The 13,830-nt window shown below is 35.1% G+C and overlaps 1 protein-coding gene and 1 non-coding gene across 2 annotated transcripts; one reads left to right on the plus strand and one right to left on the minus strand.

Annotated features, from left to right (window-relative positions):
• The first annotated feature begins 137 nt into the window (after window positions 1-137).
• Window positions 138-9,882, plus strand: LOC123868484. The gene is made up of 2 exons (XM_045911024.1): window positions 138-1,748; window positions 9,865-9,882. Exons 1-2 carry the CDS (start codon window positions 873-875, stop codon window positions 9,880-9,882), a joined length of 894 nt encoding a protein of 297 aa, XP_045766980.1. The 5' UTR covers window positions 138-872.
• Window positions 7,329-7,410, minus strand: Trnas-aga. The gene has a single exon. It is a non-coding gene; the product is annotated as a tRNA-Ser (tRNA).
• Window positions 9,883-13,830: the final 3,948 nt, after the last annotated feature.

A 13,830-nucleotide genomic window follows, 5' to 3' on the forward strand; every position in this document is an offset into this window, starting at 1 on the left:
TAATGTAGGCTGTAATTACACTACTAGCTGGCCTTCGTGTGTGATAAGTTGTTGTTGATGGTTACTGTGTTTCCCTCTTAACTCATTCATCGTGAAACCTTCATTCATTTTTTGTTGTACTGTATAAATCATTCAAATTGTATCAATTACAATTTTAAGTAAATTTACATTTAAATAAGACTACAATTATTGTAAAACAACTGTAATCAAAGTGTATTTTGTGATAAATCATAATTTCAATACCGATCTACTGCCAACCAGCACCAGTGAGACGGACTTGTGAGCGGTGTGACGTGATTCAATAACCTATAACGGACTTTTACCGGGGGAGTATCTGTTATTATTTTATACAACTTATTCAGTAATCCAACACTCCCTACACGATAGGTATTCGTACATACTCGAGAATCTCGAGACACGTCCCTCCACACACTTAGGCAAAACTTGTTCTCACTTTGCTTGACTTACAGTGGAAGTGAAGTTGAAGAATGATCTGTACAGTCTGTACCTACTGCCTCAGACAAAACTAACATTCCACTGTACACATAATGATTACAGTACGACATAGTCCACCTGAGTTAGGTATAAATAGTTATTAGGCATAGTGTAAGTCTGACTAAATTTTCCTATGGCCTCTTTATTTGTGTTTGCATCAAGTACCTACTTATTACTTGTTTAGTTTATTTTATGATATAGGTAATAAACCTAGTCAACATACCAGGAAACTAATTTTAACTTTTCTTCCTAGTCTATTAACTTATCTCACTTTTGTTATCTCGCTGTCTCTCATCCTCTCTCTGCTAGACTCCTAACACTTTCCATTTCCTTCACTTACATATATCTATTGGTGTGTTTCAGGTATATAGTACAAGATGGCTCCTATGTTCACCAGAAAAGCTGCCGCTCTTGAAGAACAACAGAAACTGAAAAATGCTTTACACGAAATAAAATCACTGAAACAATTAAATACCCAACTACTGAAGGAACAAGATGAAAGTGAAGCTGAGATGAGGATCATTATTGCTAGGAACTCACAGTTAAAGTCTGAACTTGCAAACCTGCACAACGCTCATACTTTGTTATCAGAGGAGCGCGACCAACTTCAGTTGGCAGTAGGGTCGTTCAATCAGTGCATACAAACTTATGAAGAGGCTCTGGGAAAGATATCTATGTTAGAGGATGAATTAAGCCAATCTCAACAGTTAATTTGTGACCTTCAGTCACAAATAGCAAGTTATGAAACACAAAAAACAAATAACTTGTATGATGAGCTGCTTGCTTCATCCTCAACAGCACCAGTGGTGACAATTGACCTGACCTGTGACAGCCCTTGTGCTGCTAATAATAAGCCACATTCAGAAACTATCCATTTAAATAGTCACAAAAAAATTAAAAAATACATCAAAATTGGTAAATTAATTAAAAAAACGAAAAAATTAATAAAATTTCAGAAATTATGTAATAAAAACATTAGGCTTAGAAAAGAACGTTCAGATTTATTAAATAAGCTCAATACATATTGTTCCTCACTGCAAGAGATGAGAGTTCAATATGAAACTGACGTTCGGAGTCTTAATGAGGAGATTCTAAAACTGGAAAACTCCTTGAAAACAGTTACTTCCCAGTACGAGCTGTCACAGAAACAGGTCGGTGAGCATATACTGGCCGCTGATGAGCTGTTAGCCTTAAGTAATTATAATATAGATCGTCTTGACTCTCTGATTAATAGATGTGAGTGCTCAAATAAGGTTCCGGACGAAATGCCAGTGGACAGTCAGTGTATAGGACAACAAAAAGGCTGTGAAAACAATGGTTCCTCGTTACATTGCCCTCAGCGGAAAACATTTGTTGTTTCAGATGGATTGGGAAAAGACTTTGGTCATTTAATAAGTAATAAATTACATCAAACAGTGATCAACATATGTAACCCAGGGGCACCATATGAATATATAATTGAAAATTTAAAAGGCTGCTGTTTAGATAAATATAGTACAGTTGTCTTGTTGATAGGTGACAGCATGCAAATAACAAAAAAACAAATTTTAAGAAGTTTTGCATACCTATTGGACCTACAAGAAAATACGGGTTGTAAATTCATATTGTGCACTTTTCCTTACTCTTGCACTTTAACCCCAGCACAAAATAGGTATGTCTATAAACTCAACATGCTTATTAATAATTTAAGTTTTGGCCATAGGGATTATATTCACATAATAGACACGAATAATTTTATAAAAAAATTTTCACTGACAAAGGATACAATGTACTTGCCCCTTAGTTATAAGAAACAAATAGCTACCTTGGTAGCTTGTAATATACAAGACACAGCTATTTTTAGCTTGAGTTCTTTTGAAAACGGTACATGTTGTACTAATAATATAGACCTAATTAGTAATACTACTAATTCCAGTTTTTTTACGTTGGATACAAACTATTATAATAGTTTGGATACAAATAGTTGCATGGACACTACTGTAAACAGTAATAAGATTTTAAACTAAGTAGTGCGACAACAGATAAGCTATGTAAAATCAATCTTGTACACCAAAATATTCAGGGCTTATCTGGCAAAGAACATGAGATAGAACTATTTATTAAAAAATTTGATATTGACATCTTATGCCTCACTGAGCATTGGCTCAATAGTTATCAATTAATAGTAAATTTAAAACATTATCAATTGTCAAGTGCGTTCTCTAGAAAGAAAGCTATACGCGGAGGGTCTTTAATATTAACCCGCAACAATATCAATTATAAAGAACGGAAAGACATTGTTAATCTTTCATTGGAACGCACTATTGAGCTGTCCTGTGTTGAGCTGGAGCGCTATATTGTCGTCTGCGTGTACCGACCCCCCTCAGGTGACTTTGTTCTGTTTGAGGACGTTATGGAAGAGGCCTTGAGGCGGATATGTAGGTCATCAAAAAAGATATTAGTTTGTGGAGACTTCAATATTGATATTTTGCTTCACACTTCTTTTACTGACAGATTACTCAATTTATTTAAAAGCTTTAATTTACAGAAAATTTTCAATGAACCAACACGGATAACTGCAAATTCAGCCACTTGTATAGATAACATTTTCTGTGACTGTAAGATTGTCGCAAAATCGATCATGACGAATCTAAGATCCGATCACTGTGGACAAATGATATCTGTTCCCAGTGATAATCAAGACATAACAAAGTTAATAAAGTATAGGCCAGTAACCACTAAAAAGGTAGAGCAGTTCAAACTAAAGGTTTTAACTGCTTTACCTAAACTTGACTTTACTCAGGGTGGTCCGGATGAACACTATAATGCTTTTTTTGATCTCATAAACTCTCAATTTAATTCTACCTTTAAAATTGTAGAAAAAAAACTGTTTAAAAATCTTAAATTTAGTGACTGGGCTACTGTTGGCATCTATAAAAGTAGAAATAAGTTGTTCGACTTGTATGCAGAAAAACAATATAACTACACTCCCACATTTGTTGAATATGTAAAAAATTATTCAAAATTATTCAAAAAGGTTTGCATACAAGCAAAGTCACTCTGCATAAAGCAAAAAATTATTAATTCTGATAATAAAATTAAAGCAGCTTGGGATATCATCACGGATGAAACTGGGAAACAAAAAGTGCATAACAATAAATTGGAGCTAAAAATTAATAACCGTATTATTGACTCCAGTATTGAAATTGCAAATACATTTGAGAATTTTTTCCAGAACATTCCAGTCATCACTACTAGTTCCCTTAGCTCTTCACCAACAGAAGCCTATGATCTTCTCAGGGCCAATGTCACTGAATGCGGTGTGTTGTTTAGGTTTGAATACGTTACTCCATATGACATTGTTAAAGTGTTCAAATCTTTACAAAGCAAAAAAACCGGAGATCTGTGGGGAATATCAGTAAAAATAATTAACAATATTATTGATATTATTGCGCCATATCTAGCCTTAATTTTTAATGAGTCTGTGGATACAGGCGCTTTTCCAGATCTCATGAAATGTAGTAAATTGATACCTCTTTTTAAATCGGGTAGCAAAAGTGACCCAAACAATTACAGGCCAATTTCAATTTTGCCAACACTGAGCAAGATATTTGAGAAAATCATGCTCAACCAACTGCTTCAGCATTTCAATTTTAATAAGCTACTCCATTCTGAACAGTATGGCTTCACTAAAGGTCGATCAACAACCGACGCGGCCGCAATGCTGTTAAAGCATATATTCAATGCGTGGGAGGGGTCACAGAATGCCATTGGTATTTTCTGTGATTTATCCAAGGCATTTGATTGCGTTGAGCACGAGACTCTTTTAGTTAAATTGAGCCACTATGGAATCAAAGACACTGCGCTTGGTCTCATTGCGTCCTATCTTAGTGATCGTATTCAAACAGTATGTGTGAATGATGTGAAGTCATCCGGATCAGCCTCACTAATGGGTGTTCCTCAAGGCTCTATTCTAGGTCCTTTCATGTTCTTAGTATACATAAACGATTTACCATATGTAGTCCAAAATATTTGCGATATCGTACTATTTGCTGACGATACGTCTTTGATTTTTAAAGTCGATAGAAATAAGGACAATTTTGACGATATAAATGGTGCCATATCTCAGGTAACTCACTGGTTTACTGTAAATAATCTACTTTTAAATGCAAAAAAAACTAAGTGTATTGAATTCGCACTGCCCAATACCAAGAACACAAGTAACATTAATTTAAGGATAAATAATGATATTTTGAAAATAGAAGAGACTACTACATTTTTGGGGATAACCTTAGATGCGAAGCTGCAATGGGGCACCCATATATCAACTCTTGCTGGCAAACTAAGCTCTGCTGCTTACGCGGTTAGAAAGATTCGACAATTAACTGACGTGGAGACCGCAAAGATAGTATATTTTGCTTATTTTCATAGTATTATGTCTTATGGAATCTTAATATGGGGTAGAGCGGCAGATATTGGGAGAATTTTTGTATTACAAAAAAGGGCAATACGCGCAATTTATAACTTAAAACCACGCGATTCACTTCGAGAAAAATTTAAGGAAATAGGTATCCTTACCGTAGCCTCTCAATATATTTACAACAACATAATTTTTGTAAGACAAAATATTCTTAGTTACAAGAAGGTTGGCGATCTACACAACAGGCTGACTAGACACCGTAACAGGCTTGCGACTCCTACGCTCCGTCTCAGGAAGGTCCAAAAGTCATTTGTGGGAATGGGTATAATCTTCTATAACAAAATTCCTCAGTCAATTTTGGACTTGCCTTTACACAGGTTCAAAAAATCTATTAAAAATATGCTCTTGAGAAAAGCATATTATACTATCGAAGATTATGTAAATGATAAAAAAGCGTGGATTTAAACTTCGATTCGCTCCAGCAATGCGCAGGACTTCAATTGCTTTTATACATGGCATAATATTGTATATCAAATCTTTGAAAAGAGCAACCGCCGAGTTTCTTGCTGGTTCTTCTCGGTAGGAAAGGCATTCCGAACCAGTGGTAGATGCTTTTGACGATTCGAAAGAACTTGTAAAAGTCTAATTGAATAAAAACATTTTGAATTTTGAATTTTTTTTGAATTTAAATTAACGGGTGTCTGTTTTCCGCTCTTGTTTCAAAAAATAACAGAATCAAAATTTGCCATGTTGTCAAGTGTTCCTATCAAGGATTCTTGTGAATCTGGTTTGTGGCTAATTCCTACCTGTCACCTTTCCTATAGATCTCTTGTATTGTCACTTTTTGATTTAGCAGTTCAGGTTATGAATTCTACTAAATCCTCAACGTTGATTGGTTGAACTGACCAATACCTACTAATGGCTATTACTTACTTCAACTTAACGTTATCACTTTGTTTCATACTAACTTAGTACTTGTATTGTTGACACACGGCTCTATTCTATCAAGTGCAAGGACACGCATCAGTTACACGCATCAGCAAAATCTTTCAAAGTACCTAGTTGAATCATTCTCATGATTTAAAAAAAATGTTGGCATCTTGTTTTTGTTTGTATCAAAAGATGCTCACACAACATGGATATCTAGCCATAATTTTGCCAATTTTTGAGCGAAAATCTGAACATATTATATTATATTTTAGAAGGTATTTGTAAGTTATAAAAAAATTTCAAAAGAAAAATAAAACCGACTTCAAAAACGACAAACACTAAAAAGTAAAAAATAACTTTTGTTGAGCTACACGTGTAATGCACCTAGGTATGAAGTCGAGCGAGCATATTAAAACAAAATTAGAAATCCAAGAGTGAAGCTCGCCCGACTTCATACCTAGGTGCATTACACGTGTAGCTAAACAAAAGTTATTTTTTACTTTTTAGTGTTTGTCGTTTTTGAAGTCGGTTTTATTTTTCTTTTGAAATTTTTTTATTTCACAATTTTTAGTGGCCCTACTGTACTATAATATGCTGTACCCAGTTAAAACCCTACTGTTTACTAAGCTATTACACTGATCGCGAGCAATTTGCTCCTATCCATTGAGGAGTTCTGTTCTCCATCTCCAAAGATATTCATCAGATCTTCACCAAATTTATATGGGACCACCTGCACAGTATACCCTTTCAAACAAAAAAAAATTTTCCAAATCGGTCCAGGGGTCTTTGAGTAATCGGGGAACATACATAAAAAAAAAAAAAAAGATCCCGACGAATTGAGAACCTCCTCCTTTTTTGGAAGTCGGTTAAAAAGAGATTATATTTTCCAATGGCATTGAAAGGCTCGAGCACAACCCTGGCATGAATTGTATAGAGCTATACTAATATAAGTGTACAGGTAAGTAGGTATATGAGCTATGTTATGTCGCAACCCTGGTAAAATGCAATGCCGTGGGCGTCGCACGTGCACGCGGCTTAATGAGAGCCTGGCCGGCCATCTTCCGACCGATCAATGAGTGGGAAGCTCGTTAGTTTTGTTGTTCTGAGTTATGTTCGTGTAATGCCTTCGTGCAGCTATTTTAATATCAAGGTAGATTGAGAGAGACATTTAGCTTGTAATTTTGCTGCGCCGCGTTGTTAGTTTCCATTCTGTCTAGATACAATTTTATCATGTGTAGGTAAAATGAATAAATAAATCACTACCGCCACTATTTACGCTCACGTAAATAATTTTATATTTACATATTAGATTCAATATCTTTAATAATAAGAAATATCTTTTTAGACTGCCAATATAGGTAGCGTTATCTGCATCTATTTTAGATATTGCTCTTATTATGTGTTCGTTTTAAATTAAAAAATTGATGGAAGGAAGCATAAATGAAAAATAAATAATATATTAAACAAATTGAATAAATATATTTGAAAAAAGGATAAAAATATTCGCAGCCGGTAGGATTCGAACCTACGCTCCCAGAGGGAATCTGATTTCTAGTCAGACGCCTTAACCGCTCGGCCACGGCTGCTACGGGAACTTAGACGAAATTGTACAAGATTTTTATGGGTTATCAAATTATTGCCAATGACTAGTACAAAATACAAAGAAAAAAAAATCGTTTCTGACTAGATATTATTATCCTCCGTTCTATTTGTAGACATATTATGGAGCGGGAAATCTCCGGTTCGCAGAGACGCTTTATGATTATGATGTACCTACGCATGCGCACGTGTTAACAGCCAAATTAATTACTTGCTGGCTGTTGTGAGCACTCCACTTATCTATTTCCGTTGAAATCTGCATCCTCTGTAATGAGAAACATGAATTATTCTCTTTTATTACGGAATGGAAATAGTTCGTAGATAGGTGAGCAGTGAATGACTAGTACTTAAGCTCAGGGCCGTCTTATTCCCTGAAGGGCCCCTAGGCAGAGTTTGGTCCCCATTCAGAAATTTGAAAGTTTTGATAGATCATAAGCGCGACTCAAACCGACGTGAAATATTTTAATCGCACCAAGCACTCTTGATCGTAGGTACCTTGAAAAGTTTTAGCGATTTGGGGCCTATGAAAGTCTTTCGTATGATTGTAAATAAGAAGTTTGAAATCTTAGATTTTTCTCTGCAAATGTAACTGGGCTGCTAGTGTGCTAAAAATTTCAAGCGTAAACTTTTTCAGAAGTTTTTGTTATCGTAGCATTCGTTTTCATTATCATCTAATTAAAGCGAGGTAATTTAATAAATAGGTACCTACACAGGTATAGTTAGGTAGAAAGTGCAAGAAGGCTTCATTACAGGAAAGCCTATTCCAGTCTGCAATTTCCCAGTTCCCGTAGCGCACATTCCATTCCACAGGAGAAATCGCTGGCAAAAACTAATAAATACAGCTATTTCGTAATTTCTCGGTATTTAAGCGTTTATGTAAGCCTGTCATGTGCAACACTGCACCGGGTGGCGAGACTAAAAATAGATTTCTATATACGCCATAGATAACGCGGTAGGTATTTGGTACACAATGCACGAGGTGACTGGGGCATCACTTCCGCTGCATGCCTGTCGAGGACGCGCTACACACATACCTACATACAGAATGAAACATATACAACGTCCACAATCCACAAAAGCCGTGATAGCCTAATGGTTAAGAACTTAGGACGTCCACCTTCTATTCAGCTGTTCGATCCGGGGCACGCAGAACGCACTTCGGACCTTTCAGGGTTAAAGAGTGTATGAAGTCTGCCAATCACCACTTGGCCAGCTAGGAAGACTATAACCAATCCCTTCTTATTTTGTGAGGAAACCCGTGCTCAGTAGTGAGTTGAGATGGGTTGATCATGATGATGATGAATTTACGTAATTAAAGGCTGTTTTATGCCAGAGCTGTTAACAGAAACATGGTTGCATGCTACTAGAACAAATATAGGTACTTCAAACAGACTTGATCCAGTAGAATGAGTTCACAATCACAACTTACCGGGAAACGATTTTATAGGATCTCTTACTCATGTCCTACTAAATATACCTAATAATGGAATCTGGTTCGAACCTAGACAAATAGAAATCGTAACACATCTCGCTTATATTAAAGCCGGGATTACACCTGTAAGTTTTACTCACGTTAGTATCTTACGTAAATAATTGAAAGCATTAGTAAAGTCGTAAGTTAATCATGTAAGCTACAGTGAGTAAAACTTACAGCTGTAATTGCGGCTTAAAACTCGGTAGAAGACAAAACTGATCACATGAAAATTGTCAGTGGCTGCGTGACTATAATATTTTAGCCATTCTATTAAATCCTACCAGTACTACAAAACGTGATGCTGAAACCCAACACAACATTGTATGCTCGCCAAATAACTGTAAACACGAACAATTCATTACATGTTCGATGCAGTTGCTATTACGGCCCCCTGTTTTCATAACACTTGCAGGTTTATGTAACATGTAAATCGACATTCGAGAGCTTTTCATAGGAATTCATATTTAGAGTTCCGTAAACGTGCCAACATTTCCCTATTCCTAAGCCTCCGCTGCCCGTCCGTCCGTCTGTCTGTTAGCGGGCTGTATCTCTTGAATCGTAATAGTTAGAGAGTTGAAGAGAGAATGTATATTTCAATTGCTGCTATAACAGATAATAAAAACTTCAAAATGGCCGACATGAAAATTTAAAAAGTGTTATTTCTTCTACGATGGTATAGCCCTTCGTGTGAGAGTCCGACTCGCACTTGACCGATTTTTCAATTCGTTTATAGTTTTAGAAAGGGATGTAGCGAAACGGTTATCTATATTGCCTTATCTCATTGTTAGATTTACAGTTTTAAAACCATGTTTTTTAGTTGCCAAACTGGAAAACGACCGGAAACGGCCACCGGACCGGAAAATGCAGATTAGCAGCAAGCAGAGTGTAAGAATATTTTTTTAGGTCAAAATATGGGTAGGTTACCAACTTAAGTCAGTTTTATCACTATTTTTTATTGTATTATTAGATGAATGATGATGGGTGAGACTTCGTCTTCATGGATATATTATATAGGTTTTTAGTATTATATAGGTGTGATTTTCCGTGACAAAAAGTAGCCTATGTTCAGGATTGAAGCTTTAGCTGTACCAAATAGATGACCAAACGCCAAAATCAGTTAAACGGAAGTAGGCTGTGAAAAGCTGGCAGACACACCTTGTTTCGCATTTAATGCAGTGTATATAAACCTACCTACCTGAGTACCTACCTACCTACTCGTAAACACGCAGGGTAAGTCAAGACTCGAGGGAAATATGGATGTAGTTGCCCTTTACACTCTTTGAATATTTAAAAAGTACCGTCAGTTTCACTCACCCCGACCTTTGTGCATATTTGATACAGTTTTGGACTTTTGGTAGGTACAAGCCTTATGGATATTGAATATTAAGAAATGTATGAGAGGGTGCATAAAAATATCAAATATTTTACGACTAAGTAAGTAGTGAAGGTATTAGAAATAAATAAAACATACATTTTTACGACATAACATTATGGTTGTTTTTTTATTTTTAGTTTCGAAAAATTCTACAGCAGAGTCCAGAAATTAGTAGATGGGTATAAGAAAAACTTATGATTTATCAAGTAGTATAATATGGTAACTGTTAGGTTGGTACGTACTTACCTATGTGGTGTTACTTTTTAGCCAGAAAATCAGAGTTCCCGCGTGAGTTTAAAAACCTAAATCCACGCGTGTAGTGTCGGGATCATCTATTATTAGGCAATTTATATGAGGTCGATAGACAACAGAAACGAAGTTCACCCTAAGGCCAATAGGCTTTGAAATCATATGAATAATAGACGAGTAGAGTTTCGTGAAAGGTTAACACCGTCTGCCATGCTGACGTCAAAACTTACAAGCTTTATTAGTCACGGTATATAAATAACTCTGAAAGGTGTTACAGGCATGTACCTATAGTAGAAAGAGGATATAAGAATCTAATCTTTAACCTGATGAAATTTTGCAAATATTTTCCCCGTGTCATGCGCTAAAAATAAGGCAATTTATTATTGGAAAAAATGATATGTACCTACCTGTTTTTCGCGAAATAGATTTCGTCACTATGTATAAAAATATTCAATTAAGCATTAATTAACGTACAGGCACCTACTTTTTGTCGTGTGTCATCGCTTGATTAATTTTTATGAAGTTAAAGTAGATAACAAAAAGCAACGCACTTAATCGAGTATTTATCTTCATATTGTCTTCCAATTCAAGTACAATACCACACAATACACTACACAGTTCGTGGTAGATAAGACTTATCCCATTATCAGTATCTATGGCTAAAGTGCTTTAGTATCTCAGTGCGAATTCGGTGCGTTTGGTGCGTTTGGTGCGTCCACCTGTCAGACGGAGATTAAAGTTTACAAGTGCCGAAATGGAGTGTTATTGTTTTAGTGCATTTATGATAAACATCAAAATGCGATAAAGACGCGCTTAATTCAAATAAAATAACACAGCGATAAAAGATCTGCAATAAATTTTGACTTGAGTGAAAGTGAATTACCTGCCTGGATGTAGGAGAGCTGTCGATGCTAATCCATAAAAATATTATAAAATTCGAATGTGTATCGGTCTGTCTGTACTCTGTACTTACCTGTATATCTGTTACATTTTTACGGTCCATCCACCCAGCTGATTTTGACGAAATGGTACAAAGATGATAACTTACATCCGGAGACAGACATAAACAATTTTTATCCCGGAAAATGAAAGAGTTTAACGGGTTTTGTAAAAATCTAAATCCACGCGGAGGCGTATAAAATTGATGCTTTTGCAATTGTGTACTGAGAAATGAGAATTACCTTAATTTTTAGGTAGTTTTGTGTTTTAGTAACAGTCTTTGTTCGTTTTATTTATTACATTATTTAGTAGCTTTAGCTCGCAACTTCGTCCGGCTAATATAATTTATACCCTATAGCACTAGGGACTATTATAGCTTGCTTTGATCATTAAAAAAATTTCAGAATCAGATCATTAGTTCCAAAAGTTACGTCCTACATATAAACAAACAAAATGTTGCCTCTTTAGATAGATTTAGCTATGATTTACGAGCTGTGTTTACGAGTAAGCACCACGACATCTGCTAAGTTAAGTAGCTACTCTTGTTGCAGTTGCGGTACCTAATCAATGTACTTTTAACAAAGTAACAACTACGATACAACAAAGTTGCTTTATACCAACCCAAATAAGGATAACTTTGATAAGTAATTGCAGCATGAAACGTCGTAGCGTTGTCTTGTATACAGCTCCCTGAAATGTTTCACATTGTAGTAAAATCGACAGCAACATATGGCTATGCTGGGCCAGCGACTAGGATAACCGAATAGGATACTTATTTAGTTACTAGATGATGCTCGCGACTTCGTCCGCGTGGATTTAAGTTTTTAAAATCTGCGGAACTCTTTGATTTTCCGGGATTAAAAGTCTAACCCCGGGATTCAAGTTATCTCTGTATCAAATTTCATCTTAATCGATGAATTTGATGGGTCGTGAAAAGCTGGCAAACAGATAGACAGACGGATAGACAAGCAATTAGCAAACTTAAAGGATCAATACATATAGGTATTAATTTTTATTTTTTAGAGGGTTTTGTGTCGGGGTTTTTAAATTTTGTTTTTTTATTACCTATCCTATAGTAGTTAAAACAACGGCTTCCAATTCGGAGAGTAGAGGGTTCGATCCTGGATACGCACCGCTGAGTTATCGAAGTTATGTGATTAGCAAACTAGTCCAACCATCCACCAAAATAATAAACCATCTCGTAAAGTTTTGATGTTTTTCCATAGTGTTTCCTATAAAGTTAAATTGATAAAAGCCTTGTTTATATAATGTTAACTTGTAAAAAATGTCAATCTTTGAATACAAAAGGCATTATTAAAACTTTATCAAGCTTTGTACCTCTAATTAAAATTTAAAAATACCTCAATAGGTACCTATATAGGGGAGAGTGTGGATGAAAGAGCCAGTTTTGAATAGTGTAAAAAAAAAACACACTTTTACTATATTATTTTCAAATGAAACTAGGTTTTCTTATAATCACTTTAATTGGCAATGTTATAAAATAAAAACAAAGAGGATAACAACGCTGATAATCTCTTATATAAATAGTTTAAAAAAAAAAGGAAATCGGCTCTTTCATAGCAGCAGGTCAATGAAAGAGCCACCATGTGTTATGAAAGAGCCGATACCTACTTTTGAGGTACTAAACGGTTTTTTATCAATTAAAATTATGTTAAGTATTTAAAATCAGATTAATACTAAGCTTACTTTAGTATTTCTATGAAAATCACAATTTTTAAACAGTCTCAGCAATAATTAAACATTGTCTTAATCAACAATTAAAACTTTTGAACTTTGTCTTAGTTAAAAATTAAATAATTAATAAAAATTTGTCTAAAAACATAAAATAGAGCCCTTTTTCGTATTCTTACTCTATAACTTAAAAAATAAAAACAATATAAAAACAATTTAAAATTAAAAACATTTTTGGCAGAAGAAATTAATCACCCCTTTGAGGCCACACGATAACGCTAACGCTGTTCTATTTATGGACTGATTTCCAGCAAGCACTTCTTTTACAGCCTCTTCTATTGCAGCAGTTGTGCCTTACCCGTGTTTTAGCTGTTGACGCTTGCGAAGACATATCTTTTTATTCTGAAACATATATCATATAATAATGAAATAACTAAAATTAAAAATTTTGGACACCCCCGACCTCTATAAATATGACTGGTAGAGAATGCCATTAGGCATTAAGTCCGCCTTTTGTTTTTTTTTTTTGTATTTTGTGCAATAAAGATTAAATAAATAAATAAATAAATTATAGCCAAGAACAATCTCTATCACATCAGTTATCAAACAAAAAAAAGAACCATCAGAATTAGTCCATTGGTTTAGGATCTACGTGGCCATAGACACACACACACACAC

Source organism: Maniola jurtina, chromosome 9 (assembly GCF_905333055.1).
Source record: "Maniola jurtina chromosome 9, ilManJurt1.1, whole genome shotgun sequence".
Taxonomy (NCBI): Eukaryota; Metazoa; Arthropoda; class Insecta; order Lepidoptera; family Nymphalidae; genus Maniola; species Maniola jurtina.

Coding starts and splice junctions, on each gene's coding strand:
- LOC123868484 (XM_045911024.1), top strand. CDS start 873: ATGGCTCCTATGTTCACCAGAAAAGCTGCCGCTCTTGAAGAACAACAG.